This window comes from Rhinoraja longicauda, chromosome 20 (genome assembly GCF_053455715.1).
Source record: "Rhinoraja longicauda isolate Sanriku21f chromosome 20, sRhiLon1.1, whole genome shotgun sequence".
Lineage (NCBI taxonomy): Eukaryota > Metazoa > Chordata > Chondrichthyes > Rajiformes > Arhynchobatidae > Rhinoraja > Rhinoraja longicauda.
Window position 1 is genome coordinate 19,726,184 of NC_135972.1, and position 17,985 is coordinate 19,744,168.

General features: G+C 48.3%; 1 protein-coding gene across 2 annotated transcripts in view; it reads right to left on the minus strand.

The window, feature by feature from the left end:
* LOC144603394 (anoctamin-4-like) overlaps window positions 1-16,908 on the minus strand; it is a 70,039-nt gene extending 53,131 nt beyond the window's left edge. For both annotated transcript variants that reach the window (XM_078416557.1, XM_078416556.1), the window contains exons 1-3: window positions 16,704-16,908; window positions 8,848-8,922; window positions 1,155-1,400 (exon numbers count right to left, since the gene is read on the minus strand). In XM_078416557.1, the coding sequence (XP_078272683.1) occupies window positions 1,155-1,400; window positions 8,848-8,922; window positions 16,704-16,908 (526 nt within the window). The remainder of the gene's footprint in view (window positions 1-1,154; window positions 1,401-8,847; window positions 8,923-16,703) is intronic.
* Between the last annotated feature and the right edge of the window lie 1,077 nt (window positions 16,909-17,985).

Below are 17,985 nucleotides of genomic sequence, written 5' to 3' on the forward strand. Positions count from 1 at the left end.
ATCTATCATTCCCTCACAACCCCATTCTCCTGCCTTGTCCCTATAAACCCTGACACCTACCTACCTAATTCTACCACCTACATGAACATGGTCCATATCCTACTACTGAAGTGTGAAAACACACACCTCCAGATTCAGAGACAGTTTCTTGAATGAATGAATGAATGAATGAATGAATGAATGAATGAATAAATGAATGAATGAATGAATGAATGAATGAATGAATGAATGCTTTATTGTCACATATGACAAGTCACAGTGAAATTCTTTGTTTGCATTACCAAGGTATGCAAATAGTCGCCACATAAAGGGCGCTTGCAAAGTTACAAAGTATCCGCGCCAGGTCTCCCTTTGTTCTCCCCCTCCCCCCACCCCCACCCCCACCCCCACCCCCACCCCTCCCCCTACACCCTCCACCTCCCTCACGGCAGTCCCCCCATGATGGGTCCTCCATTGTTTTTCCCCCTCCCTCACGGTGATGTCCCCACGCTGGGTACCTGTGTGTCTTTGGAATGTGAGAGGAAACCGGAGCACCCGGAGAAAACCCATGTAGTCACAGGGAGAACATTCTCTGGTGGACTGGTTGAGTAGAGGATCAGGAGCAGGCTAGGAAAGTGAACATTCTTGACTGAGTCATAAACATTCCTGTCTCTGCCTCCATGGAGATAGAATTGTGGAATGGTTACAGTGAATGGGTCTTGCAGAATTGTGGATGTGGCCCAGTCTATCACACAGACCAACTTCCCCACCACCGACTCCATCTACACTTCCCGACCCGAAACGTCACCTATCCATGTTCTCCAGAGATGCTACCTGACCCGCTGGGTTACACCAGCAATTTGTCTTTTTGTGTCTCTTTGTGTCTCCTTGTAGGTTTGGGAGATGCTGTTAAAATGCGTGGACAAACAGACCTTCTTCAGAAGCAAGATTAGTGTCACAGGAGCCGAACAAGGCGATCATTGATCGGACTTTACTGGCTCTACCTTGCACTAAACATTATTTCCTTATCGTGTATCTATACACTGTAAATGGCTCGATTGTAATCATGTATTGTCTTTCCGCTGACTGGATAGCACGTAACAAAAGCTTTTCACTGTACCTCGAGACACGTGACAATGAAGTTAACTGAGCGGAATGTGAGGCAGAGGTCCTACCTTCAGTTTCCTGACTGAGGGTTTCCTGGCTGCTGCTGTAGTAGGAAGGCACAGGGGTGATGGAGATGGAGGCTGGGCAAGAGGCAGCTGCTGAGAAGTCAAGCTGTGAGGCGAAGACCTTGGAGAGAGGCAGCCTGAAGTCCGGGTGTGGGTACCGGCGGTGATGAGGGGACAGGGGTCCATCTTCTGAGGGGGGCACTGAGCATCCAGAGAGGCCGGGAGCTAGCTGTCCTCCAGCGTCAAAACCTGTGAGGGAGAGCAAGAGAAAGTGAACGGTGTTCATAACCACTGAACCGCGACCAACACCAGAGAGCAGTCCCGAGCTACGACCTACCTCAGTGGAGACCCTCGGACTATCTTTGATCTGACTTTACTGGGCATTCCCCCATCTAAACTCTAGTGAGCACAGGCCCAGTGCCGTCAAACACTCATTATACGTTAACCCATTCATCCCTCACTCTCTTGCTCATCTTCTCCCTCTCTCTCTCCCTCTCTGTGTCTCTCTCCTTTTCTCTCTCTCGTTCTCTCTTTCGTTCTCTCTCTCTTTCATTCTCTCTCTTTTACTTGTTTTCAACCTCTCTCTTTCTCACTCGCTTCCCCTCTCTTTTTCTTTCTCTCTTTCTCCCTCTCTTTCTCTCTCTCTTTCCCTCTCATTACACCCTCTTTTCCCTCTCCCCGCTGCAGCCTCTCTCCCTCTCTGTTGTTCCCTCTCCCTTTCATCCCAATTAAAGTCTCACACCTACACTCCCAGATGCATCTCTATCTGTCCAACCGTTCTATGCTCGGTGCCAATCTCCCCACTCATCTCATTTCCTCTCATCTTCCCTCTCTTTGGTTTCACAAGCCACAGATCTCGGCTTCTTCCCACTGGAAATGTCTCCTCAACATTCTGAGCTGTCTTTCTAATCCCTCCACTTTGTTTCTAAACCCTCCCTGGATAGAAGAAGTCCCAGAAACATTTAATTCACTATTGATTTCATTTTGGGTATTGAGTGTTGAAGTTCCTTTTGAACATGTATCCAATCCAATGTCGTAAGATTTTCATTCCTCTACCTCATAAATCACACGAGCAACGAGCCCAGAAGGAGCAGGAATAGCAGAAAGGCTCTGAGAAACAGCTTAGATTAAACAAAATAAGTTATTTCAGGATAACTGGAACAAACACTTGGGGAAAAATCAATTGGGTTAACTGGTTCTTTTTAGAAGATAATTTTTTTTAATACCATTCATTCTTGGGAAGGGAGTTGTGGGCAAAGGACATATTGATTGGTTGTACGAGGAACTACAGATACTGGTCCATAAAAAAAGATATTAAATACCGGAGAAGCATTTCTATGGGCAAGTCAGGCCGAAAGGCCTGTTTCCACGCTGTATGACTCTGACTTTTCAGTGTTATGGAGCTGCATTGCATGGAAACAGGCCCTTTGGCCCAACTCCTCCATGCTGACCAAATTGCCTCACGCACATGCCTGACCTGCTGAGTTACTCCAGCACTTTGTGTTTTGTATTGATTGGTTGCCTTTAGTTGCCATGGCAGAGAGTCATTGAGTTGTACAGAGCGAAACAGGCCTTTCAGCACACCTTGTTCATGGTGACCAAGTTGAAGTGAAATGTTGCACTGAAGGGAGACATTGGGCCCATCTAGTTTACATTGGTTCAATGAGATGCTTGGCCAGCTCCTGCTCTTGTTTTTTATTTACTTAGAACATGGATCAGAATACTAAAACTCTTGTTTGTTTGTTTGTTTGTTTGTTTGTTCCTGAACTACAGCCAAAACGGTACTTGATAGTGTGACAATTTTAGGCCCACCTTACTCATCGTCGTCCCTTTGGTGCTAATGGAAGAAGTTTCATTGAAATCAGTGTTATATTTTTAGTTACTCACATTTTAAAGTTTAAAACTATCTCCTAGGGAGGGAGGGAGGGGTGGAGGGGGGGGAGGGAAGGAGGGGGGAGGGAGGGGGAGGATAAGGGGGTTGAGGGGGATGGGGAGGGGGAGGGGGAGGGGAGGGGGAGGGGAGAGAGGGGGAGGGGGGAGAGGGAGGGCGGGAGGGGAGGGGAGGGAGGGTGGAGCGGAGGGGGGGGGGGGGTAGGAAAGTGTGTTGCACTAATGCAGGAGAGGTTTGGGCCCAATGGGTCCACTTGGTCTAGTCTCCTTTACTTCTCATAGGCATAGGGCTGTACAGCATGGAAGTAGGCCCTTTGGCCCAACTCACCCTTGCTGACCAAACTTCCTAACCAGGCATGCCCCACAGAAACAATCCCATCTATCCCATACCTCCCACTCCTTCCCAAAGGCTTGGAAACATAGCCCCTTTCAAATACATGCCCAGTTTTCTATAATCCTTGATTCTGCCCCTACAGATAGTAAACTGTTCTCTCTATATCAAAACATTCTCCCTCACATTCTCTTTGTATCTTCTGCCCAAAATGTTTCAATTGTCCCACGTGTTTTCCGATGCCCGAGGACAGTACATCGATAATAAAGGTTTGGAGGGATGTGGGCCAAATACAGGCAAATAGGATTAGCTCAGTTAGGTAACTCCAATGAGGTAGATGGTAGCTCAGGACTGCTCTCTAGTTGGTGATAGGATGGTTCAGTTGACTGATAACAGCTTGAAATAAATTGTCCTCAAATCTTAGTATCCCGATCACATCATAATGTTATATGATAGGAGCAGAATTAGGCCATTCGGCCCATCAAGTCTACTCCACCATTCAATCGTGGCTGATCTATCGCTCCCTCCTAAACCCATTCTCCTGCCTTCTCCCCATAACCCATAACACCTGTACAATCTATCTATCTCTGCCTTAAAAATGTCCATTGATGACCTCCACAGCCTTCTGCGGCAAAGAATTTCACAGATTCACCACCCTCTGACTAAAGAAATTCCTCCTCGGTAAAGGAACATCCTTTAATTCTGAGGCTATGACCTCTAGTCCTAGACTCTCCCAGTAGTGGAAGCATCCTTCCCACATCCACTCCATCCAAGCCGTTCACTATTTGATAAATTTCAATGAGGTCCTCCCTCATCCTTCTAAACTTTAGCAAGCACAGGCCCAGTGCCGCCAAACGCTCATCATATTTAAAGTTTCTTCTGCGTTTATTTATTGCCGAGTTTAATTGAGCAAAATTGATTGAGGATAGAAGTTGTCCCTAACAACGGAACTCAATAGCTATTGAAAGTGTCACTGAAATGAAAATTCATTGTATGCTTTTAATCTGACAGTCAAAGGCAGGAGATGTGAAACCTGACAACCAGGGGAGGAGAACTCTGGAGAATAGTTTTAAATTGCAAGGTTCATTTGTTTAATTATTTTCAGAGAGGTGGCCAAAAAGAAATTGGTTCATATTATGCGTTTATTGCCATCATTATATTTATCAGATTACAATTACTTCAGCTAATTAATATTCATTGTTCAGGTAGGCTACATGTTCACTTCTCATGATGTGGAGCGGAGGAGGCTGAGGGGTGTCCTTTACAGAGGTATATAAAATCATGAGGGGAATAGATAGGGTGAATGCACTGAGCCTTTAACCAAGAGTAGGAGAATCAAGAACAAAATGACATGGGTTCAAGATGAGAGGAGGAGGATTTAATGTGAACCCGAGGGGAACTTTAACACACAGAAGTTTGGTGGGTATATGGAACGAGCTGCCAGATGAGGTAGCTGCCTGACATGCTGTTTTACTCCAGCATTTTGTGTCTTTTTTTGCCAGAGGAAGTAGTTGAGGCACGTACAACAACAGCATTTAAATGGCACTTGGACAGGTACATGGATAGGGGAGGTTTGGAGAGATATGGGTCAAAACGCAGGCAATTTGTACAATACAATACAATACAATATATTTCAGTCTGAATATTATTCAGTCTGAAGAAGGGTCTCGACCCGAAACGTCACCCATTCCTTCTCTCCTGAGATGCTGCCTAACCTGCTGAGTTACTCCAGCATTTTGAGAAATAAATACCTTCGATTTGTACCAGAATCTGCAGTTGTTTCCTTACAATATAATATCCTTTAATGTCATTGTACAAGCACAAGGAGATTTTGAGTACTATCCTTAGATGGACGAGTTGGGCCGAAGGGGCTGTGTCCGTGCTGTGTGACTCCTTGTTTTATTTTACACTGAGGGCAGTGAGTGCCTGGAACAATCTGCCAGTGGGGGTGGTGGAAGCAGATACAATAGCACGGAGATGCAATGGTTTTTCGGATCGTATCTCCGGTCGCTCTGCGGCCTAACATCATGGAGCTGGAGGCCTTGCTTGAGACTGACTTTGAGCCCCACCGCAGGGTCAACGACTTACCATCAGAGCCAGCGATCCCTTGCCTGGGATCAACGCTCCAAGCGCCGCCTGCGGATTTCAACATCGAGGAGCTCGCAGTCTCGGGTGGAGGCTGATGTCGGGAAGCTCCAAAGTCGCAGAAGGTTCGACTAGCCCCGACCTGGGGTCTGATCGCCCGGCGCGGGGGAGCTGAGACCCTCCCCGATGCGGGAGCTTGATCGGCCCGACGTGGAGACCGCCGGCTGCGGGAGCCAAGATCACCCCGACAACGGAAGGTTTTACTGATTGAGAGTGATCAGCCATGATCGCATTGAAAGGTGGTGCTGGCTCGAAGGGCTGAATGGCCTACTCCTGCACCTATTGTCTATTGTCTATTGTTCAAGTGCCCCGACCACGGGAGAACAAAAATGTGAAGAGATTGAACTTTGTTTGCCTTCCATCACAGTGAGGAATGTGGGGAATCGCTGAGGTGAATGTTCTTGTTAAAAAATTATTTGGGTGTCCTGTTGCTCTTTATTGGTCTGACTGTATGGCAAATCAAATTCCTCATATGTTGCAAAACATACTTGGCTAATAAAGTGCCATTACCATTATTATTATTATGATAGCAACGTTTATGAGATAGTTAGACAGCGATGAACGGGTAGGAGACAGAGGGATATACAGACCATGTGGAGACAGATGGGCATTGTGGCCAGCGTGTGGTGGTGGCCTGATGGGCTATTATATGTTCACAATCATATTTTTGCAGCTATCTTTTTTGCATAACCGTTACTTTTCACTGAATTGTAGAATGTATGTATGATTTATGTAGAGAATGTTTTGTGTGCTGTCGGAGTCTGTGCGCCTGTGATGCTGCTGCAAGCAAGATTTTCATTGTACCTGTACCTCACCGTACTTGTGTGGGTTACAATAAACTCTACTATGCTGCTCTGTTGAAATAAAGAACTGCTGAAGCCGGTTTACAAAAAAGTACACAAAATGCTGGAGTAACTTAGCAGGTCAGGCAGCATCTCTGGAGAACATGGATAGGTGACATTTCTCCAATTGAATTATCCAACGTTAGGTAATTATAAACCCTACCCCTCACCTTTCTTCCCGCACTCCATTTTTCTTTCTTGCCCCCCCTCCTTCCCTGTGCCCCACCTGGACTCGTACTTATTTCTCCCCTCCTCCCCCCCCCCCCCCCCCCTCCATCCACATTCCTTCCTCTGGCTTCATAATTTGCTGCTCTTCAATCTTTTTGTTTCACACCATCTGTTTTAATCTCTGGCCTTTGTTCCAACCATCTGCCTAACAACCCCTCTCTCTCTCCCCCCCTCCCTCCCTCGCCCCCCCCCCCTCCCTCCCTCGCCTGTGTCCTGCTATGCTTTGCCCTGCCTCTCCTCTCCCCCTCCCTCGCCTGTGTCCACCCATTACCTGCTATGCTTTGTCCTGCCTCTCCCCTCGCCCCCCTCCCGACAATCAGTCACCTATCCATGTTCTCCAGAGAAGCTGTCTGACCCGCTGAGTTACTCCTGCACTTGGTGTTCATTGTTTCTACCTTCACTGGTTCCAGCTGTACACTATTGACAAAGTTCATTTTATTTTAGAGAAACAGTATGGAAACAGGCCCTTCGGCCCATCGTCCCGTGCCAACCAACGATCACCCTGTACACCAGCATTATCCTACACACTAGGGATAATTTACAAAAGCCAATTTGACCTACAAACCTGTACATCTTTGTAGTCTGGAAGGAAAGCAAAGCACCTGGAGAAAACCCATGCGGTCACATTAGAGAACGTGCACATCTCCGTACAGAGAGCTCCCGTAGTCAGGATCGAACCCAGGTCTCTGCTGCTCTACCACAAGCAGCAACTCTACCATCGTGCCACCAAACAGCATTCTGTTCAGTTTTCAGATCCCAAGTGTTGTTCTTTGGGTTAGACCATCCCTGCAGTCAGTCAGACCCAGGTTCTATCGCCAGCCGTGCTGCAGAGTTGCAGCTGCACACACTGACTGCATGTGTCCACCGCAGACATCCCTGGGCAGCAGCCCCATCTGGTGGAGGTGTGATGTTCCTTCAGTTAAAGCACAACCTCCACAGATACCGGCTTAGTCTTCACTGGAACATAGAACAGCAAAGCAACAGGCCTTTCGGCCCACAATGTCTGTGCTGAACATGATGCTAAGACCTGCATCTAATCCATGTCCTTCCATTCCCTGCATATCCATGTGCCTATCTTCATGTCTGCTAAATGCCACTATCGTATCTGCCTCCACAATCTTAGGGCAGGTGGGACTAATGTAGATGGAGCATCTTGGCCGGCATGGGTAAGTTAGGCCAAAGGGCCTGGTTCTGTACTGTGTGACTCTATTAATCTATGGCCACCCCTGGCAGTGTGTTCCAGGCATTCACCATCATCTGTGTAAAAAAACTTGCCCTGTACATCTCCTTAAACTTTGCCCCACTCACCTCAAAGAACAAACCCTCGTGAATGTACACACAATCTACATATTATACACACATTAGACACACAAGACAGATAAAAGAAATGGCTATGCAAAAATGAAAGACAGAGTTACAGAAATATAGCAGTGAAGTTCATAAAATATAGGAGCAGATTTAGGCCATTCAGCCCATCGAGTGCAGCCCAAAGAAGATAAGAGTCCATGATAGTCCCTTCACCCCACCTCATCTGCATTACTGATAAGTTTAGTTTCATTTTAGTTTAGTTTACAGAGCGTCGACACAGGCCCTTCAGCCCACCGAGTCCATGCCGACCAGCGATTACCCGTACACTAGTTCTGTCCTACACTCTACGGACAATTTTACAGAAGCCATTTAACCTACAAGCCTGACGATCTGCCAGGGGAGGCAGTGGCGGTGGTTAGAAAGTACTTGGATAATGCTTGGATCGGAATGGTGTTGAGGGATATGGGTCAGTTCCAGGCAAATGAGATCAGCAAATGGTGTGTGACTCAGAGACGACTTCCTGATGGTGGTGTCCCTGGTCAGCATGGACAAGTTGGGCCGAAGGGCCTGATTCTATGTTGTATGACTTTTGAAAAGCTAGAGTGAAGACAAACATACCAGGATGCAGAATATAGTGTTACAATTACAGAGAAAAAGCAGATTAAAAAAATGCAAGGTCCACGATGAGGTAGGTTGGAAGATCAGGACTTTTTGTGTGAGAGAGCGAGAGTGCTTGTGTTCACGCATGTGGGTGTGTGTCTGTGTGAGTGTGTGTGTGTTTGTGTGAGTGCATGTGTACGCATTTGTGTGTATCTGTGTCTTTGTGGGTGTGTGTATGCTTGAGTGTGGGGTGCATGCACATGTATATGAGTGGGTGTGCGGATCAGTGTGACTATGCAAGTGTGCGTGTGTGCAAGAGTGGTGTGACAGGTAAATTAGAGGTGCGACTTACCGACAGTAACCTGGCTGACACAGCTGTAGTAACTGGTTCCAGTGGAGTTGTGACTGGTGCTGCTCGATTCTCTATCTGTAACAGATGAACACCAGTCAGGACCCCACACCACACCACCCTCTCCCATCCCCACCTCAGTCCCCATCCCTCTCCCATCCCCATCTCCCTCCCAACCCTTGTTATTGTGCAGCGTAGGTTTACTAGGTTAATTCCCGGAATGGCGGGATTGTCATATGTTGAAAGACTGGAGCGACTAGGCTTGTATACACTGGAATTTAGAAGGATGAGAGGGGATCTTATCGAAACGTATAAGATTATTAAGGGGTTGGACATGTTAGAGGCAGGAAACATGTTCCCAATGTTGGGGGAGTCCAGAACAAGGGGCCACAGTTTAAGAATAAGGGGTAGGCCATTTAGAACGGAGATGAGGAAAAACTTTTTCAGTCAGAGAGTTGTGAATCTGTGGAATTCTCTGCCTCAGAAGGCAGTGGAGGCCAATTCTCTGAATGCATTCAAGAGAGAGCTAGATAGAGCTCTTAAGTTTAACGGAGTCAGGGGGTATGGGGAGAAGGCAGGAACGGGGTACTGATTGAGAATGATCAGCCATGATCATATTGAATGGCGGTGCTAGCTCGAAGGGCCGAATGGCCTACTCCTGCACCTATTGTCTATAACCCCCATCGCAGTCCCCATCCCATCTCAGTCCCCATCCCTCTCCCATCCCCATCTCTCTCCCAACCCCCATCTCAGTCCCCACCCCATCTCAGTCACCATTCCTCTCCCATCCCCATCCCCCTCTCCCAACTCCTTCCTGCTCGGCCCCATCCCCTCCGCCCCTCACTTCCCCTGCTGCTCCCTCACGCATCCCTGTGGGAGCGGCTTGCACTCCCAGGGAGTGTCCCAGGCCAGGCTTCCCCTGAGCTAGTAACTGCTGCATCTCCATGTCTCCCAGCCCTGGTCTTACCCTCCGCTGACCATACTGACCACACCACAACCCCCAGAGCGTTAGGTTCCTCACAGAGTAGAGCCCCCTTTTTGATCTTCCCCGTGGAGTAACCTCCAAGTTACTGGTCACACTCCAGTACATTTTTGTGCACCTTTTCCTCGCCCCTGCTCTTTGTTCTGGCCTTTCTCTCTCCCCTGGAAGCCCTGGGATGGGCGAGGGGAACTGATTATACTCTCAGAGAACCTGCAACCTTGGCTACGTGGGGCACAATGAGAGGGCTGGTGGTGAAGGGATTGGCCGCCTCACCTCACCGTCACAGCACTAACAATGGTTTCCGTGACAACATTCCTGATCTTCGATTGTCCCAAAGCATCAACATCTGATGAGGTATCTCTGGGTTCATTCACGGTCGGATTGTGGCAGCTGATAAATGCACAGCAAGCCCCCACAGACGGCAGTGCGTCCGTGACCAGTTTACCTGTGTCACTGGCATTTAGGGGCAAGACTAGCCTTTGGGCATGGTGGAGAATATTTCTCTCTTCCCCAAAAATGTCTCACTCCTGAGAGGGCAAAGACGTCATCAACTTAATGCCTTGTCCAGTTTAGGCAGGACTATCAAACACTGCGGCACTCCACCAATACTGGTGTAACACTCCCTCAGTAACCCCCCCCCCCGCCCCACAGTGCGGTGCTCGCTCAGTACTGCCCCCCCCCCCCCACAGTGCGGCGCTCCCTCAGTACTGCCCCTCCCACAGTGCGGCGCTCCCTCAGTACTTCCCCTCCCAAAGTGCGGCGCTCCCTCAGTACTGCAATAGCACCTACACAAAATTGCCAACCTAATTCTACACCAAGACTTTCTGAGCTTGGGTAAGTCATAGCAAATAAACCATCGCCGTACTACAGATGAACAAGGCCCTTCGGCCCACAATGACTGAGCTGAACATGATTCCAGGTTAAACTAAACTCATCTGCCTGCATGTGATGCACAAGTCTCCGATCACTGAATATCAATTTTCCTATCCAAAAGCCTCTTAAAAGCAACTTTCATATCTGCCTCCGCAGTCACCCCTGGCACCGCTATCCGCACCCACCACTCTCTGTGTTAACAAACACTTGCCCCACACATTTCTTTTAAACTGAACCCTTCTCACCTTTAACCTATGTACTCTAGTCTTTGGCATTTCCACCCTAGAAAAAACCCATTTTGACTGTCTATCCTATCTGTAGCACAGCGCAGGGCATGGTACAGTGGCGCAGCAGTACAATTGCTGCCTTACGGCACCAGGAACCCGGGTTCAATCCTAACTACGGGTGCTGTCTGTACGGAGTTTGTACGTTCTCCCTGTGACCCTGTGGGTTTCCTCCAGGTGTTCTGGTTTCCTCCCACATCCCAAAGACGTGCAGGTTTGTGGTTTAATTGGCCTCTGTGAATTGGCCGTAATATGTAGGAGAGAACTTGTGCACGGGTGATTATTGGTCGGCGCAGACTCGGTGGGCCGAAGGGCCTTTCTCTGCACTGAATCGCCAACTAAATTAAACTATACCTTTCATAATTTTATATACTTCTATCAGATCACTCCTCAACATCTGATGTTCCAGAGAAACCAATCCAAGTCAGATGAAAAAGTGTCTGTATCGGAGTTAAACAAATACTCTTTCTGTTTACAGATTTTGATAATGGCCCGTGGAGGATAATTAAACATGCTGATAGGTGTCTCTGATCGTGCAGACTCAGCAGCTCCAAACCCCTCTCTCTGAAACTTGCAAACGCAGTTACTCCTGGAGAAAAAAAATAACCTTGGCTCCTGTATTTAATTACAGCACCATCAAAATTACATCTGTGAGGCAGTTTGTGTTACTCAAAAGATAACAATCTATTGATCTATTACCATGTTCATAACCCTTTGCACATGATGGGTTTTTCTAGTATTAGTTTAGGAGAAATAGTGTGTAAACAGTCCCACCGAGTCCGCGCCGACCAGCAACCACCCCACACACTAGCACTATCCTACACACTAGGGACAATTTACAATTTTTACCAAAGCCAATTAACCTACAAACCATGCACGTCTTTGGAGTGTGGGCGCAAACCAGAGCACTCAGAGAAGACCCACACGATCACAGGGAGAGCATATACATCCGTACAGACGTAGTCAGGATCGAACCAGGGGCTCTGGCGCTGTAAGGCAGTGACTCTACCGCTGTGATACCATGCCGCCCAAACACATTTTCCCAAGACCCTGCCAGGGAGGGTTAACAGTAGACAATAGACAATAGACAATAGACAATAGACAATAGACAATAGACAATAGACAATAGGTGCAGGAGTCGGCCATTCGGCCCTTCGAGCCAGCACCGCCATTCAATGTGATCATGGCTGATCATTCACAATCAGTACCCCGTTCCTGCCTTCGTCCCTGTGCATGAGCCGGCAAGTGCTTCTGAAGTTGTAGAAACTCGTATTCTGCCTCTTTGTAGCTCAGTCTATTAACCAAGAGTCAAGACTATTTAATTGTCAATTATACCAGCAATGGAATAATTAAATTCTTATTTGCTGCAGCTTAACGGGCCATATAGATATACAATAATCAATAATGCAATAAACTTAATGATATAATAGTGCAAAAAAACAAAGTCCATCGGGCAACCGAAGCCACTGTCCGCAGAAGATCACAGTTGCTGAGGTTAGTGCCGTGCAGTGTTCAACACCATGATGGTTGCTGGGAAGAAGCTGTTCTTAAACCAGGAGATCACAGTTCCCAGACTCCTGTACCTTCTTCCCGATGGTAGTAGTGAGATGAGAGCATTGTCAAGGTGGTGTGGGTCTTTGCTGATGCTGGCTGCCTTTTTGAGGCAGCACCTCCTGTAGATCCCTTTGATGGTGGGGAGGTCAGTACCCGCGATGGAACGGGCATTGTCTACTACAATTTGCTTATTACTTATTATCCCTTCACCTCCCTCTCCCTGAATTCCTTTTCACTATACCTCGGTACTTGTGAAAATAAACTAAACTGAACTGAAATGACATTTAATTCTCCCTACTGTATTCATCCAGCTTTTCCTTAAACCCGTTTTTAGTCATTTCACTGTTTCTCCATGGATGGGTTTGCGTAAGACTCTAGAGATGCATCAGGTCCCCAACGACTCTCACCAACTACTACAGTTAGTTGCACCATAGAGAGCATCGCATCGTGATGCATCACAGCTTGGTCTGGCAACAGCTCTGCCCATATGGTGGCATCACCTAGCCAGAGACATGGTGGCATCATCTAGCCAGCCACATGGTGGCATCATCTAGCCAGCGACATGGTGGCATCATCTAGCCAGGCACATGGTGGCATCATCTAGCCAGGCACATGATGGCATCATCTAGCCAGGCACATGGTGGCATCATCTAGCCAGGCACATGGTGGCATCACCTAGCCAGGCACATGGTGGCATCATCTAGCCAGCCACAAGAGAGGCAAGGGCGTGTGTAAAGGATACAGGGACTTGCAGGTGGGAATGGCAACTCACAAAACGGCAAGGGGCAGGGTGAGATAAATGAGTGAAATAGTCATAGAGCTGCATAGCAAGGAAACAGGCTGATCAACCCACCTTGTCCATGCCCACCAAGATGAGATTCTGGGCTAGTCCCATTTGCCTGCATTTGGCCCATATCCCTCTAAATCCTTCCTCGCCGTGTCTGTCCAAAAGTTGTAATTGTATCCGCTTCTTAGAGCTTCCTCTGGTAGCTCATTCCAGATACGGACTACCCTCCGAGTGTAAACGTTGCCCCTGAGGACCCTCTTAAACCTCTCCCCTCTCACCTTAAGCCTGCGCCCCCTAGTGTTAGAATCCTCTACCCTGGGGAAAAAGACAGTGTTCACTTTATCCATGTTCCTCATAATCTTGTACACCTCAATATGGTTACCCCTCTGCCTCCTACACTCCAAAGAAAAACATCCCTGCCTGTCCAACCCCCTATAACTCAAGCCCGCAAGCACAGGTAACACTTTGGAGAGCCGAGGTAGATACACCTGCCTGTAAACACGCAGTCCAGAAGCTGCAACAGCAAACTCAGTTGACAAGGCCAGCAAACCAGGCGGGAGATTGTTTCAATAAAAATCAATTTCCAATGTTTCATTTCATTTCCCACACACTCGGTTCTGAGAAATAGTGGCTTGATGCTTTCTCATAAACAACATTCATTTCAATTCCTTCCACGGAGATGAAATGGAGTTTGATTGACCAACCAACTGACCTTGAAACTAGATACCTCTCTGCTTCTGGAAGCTTCTACCATCCTGGCATTTATGCTGACGGGCATTCCTGCCGGTTTACTGGAAGAACTCCTTCAATGTTTCTTGCTGTGATTTAGTTCTCAGTACTGAAGTGCAATGCTGGAGACACTCAGCGGCTGCCCCAGTGACCCAGCTTAGCAGCAGCGTGTCAGAGATACACAGCGGGTCGGGAGGTGAGGCAACCATTTAGTTTATTTTAGAGATAGAGCGCGAAAACAGGCCCTTCGGCCCACTGAGTCCGCGCCGACCAGCGATTACCTCACCTCGAACACTAGCACTATCCTACTCTCTAGGGGGCAATTAACACTTTCAGAGCAGTGAGATATCTGAGGATGCTCTTGGTTAAACTATCAGCCGTTAGCTCCAGCGAAATTATTATTAAGACGACCTGCCTCGCTTATACCATAAACACTGCCCTTCTTGAAATATATATATATATATAAATATATATGAGAGAGAGAGAGAGATATAGAGAGAGAGAGAGATATAGAGAGAGATAGAGAGAGATAGAGAGATATAGAGAGAGAGATATAGAGAGAGAGAGAGATATAGAGAGAGAGAGAGATATAGAGAGAGAGAGAGATATAGAGAGAGAGAGAGATATAGAGAGAGAGAGAGATATAGAGAGAGAGAGAGATATAGAGAGAGAGAGATATAGAGAGAGAGAGAGATAGAGAGAGAGATAGAGAGAGAGATAGAGAGAGAGATAGAGAGAGAGATAGAGAGAGAGATAGAGAGAGAGATAGAGAGAGAGATAGAGAGAGAGATAGAGAGAGATATAGAGAGAGATATAGAGAGAGATATAGAGAGAGATATAGAGAGAGATATAGAGAGAGATATAGAGATAGAGAGAGAGATAGAGAGAGATATAGAGATAGAGAGAGAGATAGAGAGAGATAGAGAGAGAGAGATAGAGAGAGATAGAGAGAGAGAGATATAGAGAGAGAGAGAGATATAGAGAGAGAGAGAGATATAGAGAGAGAGAGAGATATAGAGAGAGAGAGAGAGAGAGAGAGAGAGACAGAGAGAGAGAGAGAGAGAGAGAGAGAGAGAGAGAGAGAGAGAGAGAGAGAGAGAGAGAGAGAGAGAGAGAGAGAGAGAGAGAGAGTCAGGGACAGAGAGTAAAAGCCAACCGGACAGCCTTGTAGCCGCGGACTGCTGTCACCAAGGCCATCTCTATTCCTTGCAGAACATCCGTGCGGTGGGTGGAAGGCAGGGGAATGCCTCGGGTTGGCTTTCTCTAACAGGGACCCAGTAGAGATCCAGCGGCCAGAATGGTCTCCCTCGGCGGGGTTACATCTCAGGTGTAACTACGCTGAGATTCGGTCATGTTTTGCCACACCATTTGGTCGGGCAGGGCTTCAATCCACCCCCCTCCAACCACCCAGAAATGTAGCCACCAACTGACACTCTACTAAACTCGCAGATGAGACAAGTAGCTCTTTAAAGCCGCACTCAGTGAAAGCTGCGAGCAGATGCCACATAAATAATGCATGGTTACGGGCATTGAGTGGCGTGGTTCAGCAAAGCGCCCGACACAAGACTTTCCCCGCACAGACCGTCACATCACAACGGCAACATTGCCCACCAACGCCGACCCGTGCATTCAAACAAGTGTAATCTGTCGAGATATTCCCGGATTTTTCTGATCTAGAGAATGAAATTAAAGCGCGTTGCTTGTGATCGGTGGAAGTTGGCGATCCAGTCTGCATTCCGATGTAGCTCTGAGCTGCCACGCTTCACCTGCCTGCATTCAGCAGAATCGCCAGACGCTCATTTACCTGCCGTGTGAATTAGACTTTAACGCACAGTTCAGGATCACATCCAAGCCATTTACTCGGCGGAGTGATTGTTTTGTCACCCAAGACACCTCCCGTTCATTTTCTCCAGAGATGCTGCTTGTCCCGCTGAGTTACTCCAGCATTTTGTGTCTAACTCTAGCTTTTATTCTCTCTTTCCTTTCCCTCCCAACCTCCCACACAGACCCACACACAGACTCACACACAGACCCACACACACAACCCCCCACGCAACCCCCCCCACACAACCCACACACATACCCACACACAGACACATACACAGACCCACACACACAACCCCCCACGCAAACCCCCACACACAACCCACACACAGACACATACACAGACCCACACAAACCCACACACTCACATACCCACACACAGATCCATACAGACACACACAAACCCCCACACACACAACCCACACACATACCCACACACAGACACATACACAGACCCACACAAACCCACACACACTCACATACCCACACACAGATCCATACAGACACACACAACCCACACACACTCACATACCCACACACAGATCCATACAGACCCACACAAACCCCCACACACTCACATACCCACACAGATCCACCCACAGACACACACAACCCCCCACACACAACCCACACACAGACCCACCCACAGACCCACCCACAGACCCACCCACACACCCACCCACAGACCCACCCACACATACACACAGTCACACAGTCACACAGACCACCCCCCCCCCCCTTTCTTCCTGTCGCTGACTCCATCGCCGTCTCTCTCTCCCTCCCTCTCTAACACACACACACACACACACTGGAGGTTTATCTGTACCTTGTCCAGTGAGAGGTGAAGCTCTGGACTTGAGTCCAGGCGGACTCTCTGCCAATGCCAGGGTCTCCCCGACAGTCTGCAGCTGCCCAGCGTTGCCGTCTCTCGTCCTATAGCCCTTTGGGTCGAGCGAGCCGCTGGCGTCGAGCGCCGGGCTGCGCCGAGGGCTCCCGCTTTCAGCACCGGCGGGTCGGACAGCGCGCCACATGCCTGCCCAGGTAAACTGCCCGAGCCCATCGCAGGAGGCAGCAAACCCCCTAAACGACTCATATTTCAGCCCAGCTGCGCTCACGTGGTGAGCAGATCTGGCCGCCCCTCCAGATGGGCGATCATTCGCCCCTCCCCTCCAACAATCGGCACAACCTCAGCGATTCCCAGCGCCGCAGGCAGGGACTGAACCAGTTGCTCATCACCCACAGCTGTTGTCTGAGGCAGCTGCTGTACAGCACCACACACACGACACTCGGCCCCTCGCCTCTGGAACAGCCCCCGGAAAATAACCTAGTTATGAAACATGGGCAACGCTGCATTCAGAGTCATAGAGCTGTACAGCACAGAAACAGGCCCTTTGGCCCACTTTGCCCATATTAAGTTGGCATGCTGGGCTAATCCCATTTGCCTGCATTTGGCCCATGGCTCTCTGAGCCCTCATTATCCATATATCTGTCCAAATGTTGTAATTGTATCCACTTCTATAGCTTCCCCGGCAGCTCATTCCAGATAGTGACCACCTTCTGAGTGAAAAAAAGCTGCCCCCCGAAGTCCCCCTTAAATCTCCCCCCTCTCATCTTAAGCCTGTGCCCTCCAGTTTCAGAATCCTCTACCCTGGGGGGAAATACTGTGAACGTTCACTTTATTCATGCCCCTCATGATCTTGTACACCTCAATAAGATCGCCCCTCAAACTCCTACATTCCAAAGAGAAGTCCCAGCCTATCCAATCTCTCCCTGTGTCTTAAGCCTGCAAGCCCAGGCAATATCCCGGCGAATGTCTTCTGCATTCTTCTGATGTTTCTAGGATTCTCGTCTCTCCAAATGCCAGACAGAATCATAATACCATCACAAAATGTGACACAAAACTAAATAATTCATATTACTTTGCAACTCACTTTTTTAATCCCACTTTCCCAATTTTGGTGAAGGATACCTGACCTGAAATGTTGTCTGTTTCTCTCGCCACAGTTTCTGGCCAACCTGGAGAGTATTTTTTAGGAAGGAACTGCAGATGCTGGTTTACACCAAAGATGTCACCCATTCCTTCTCTTCAGAGATGCTGCCTGTCCATG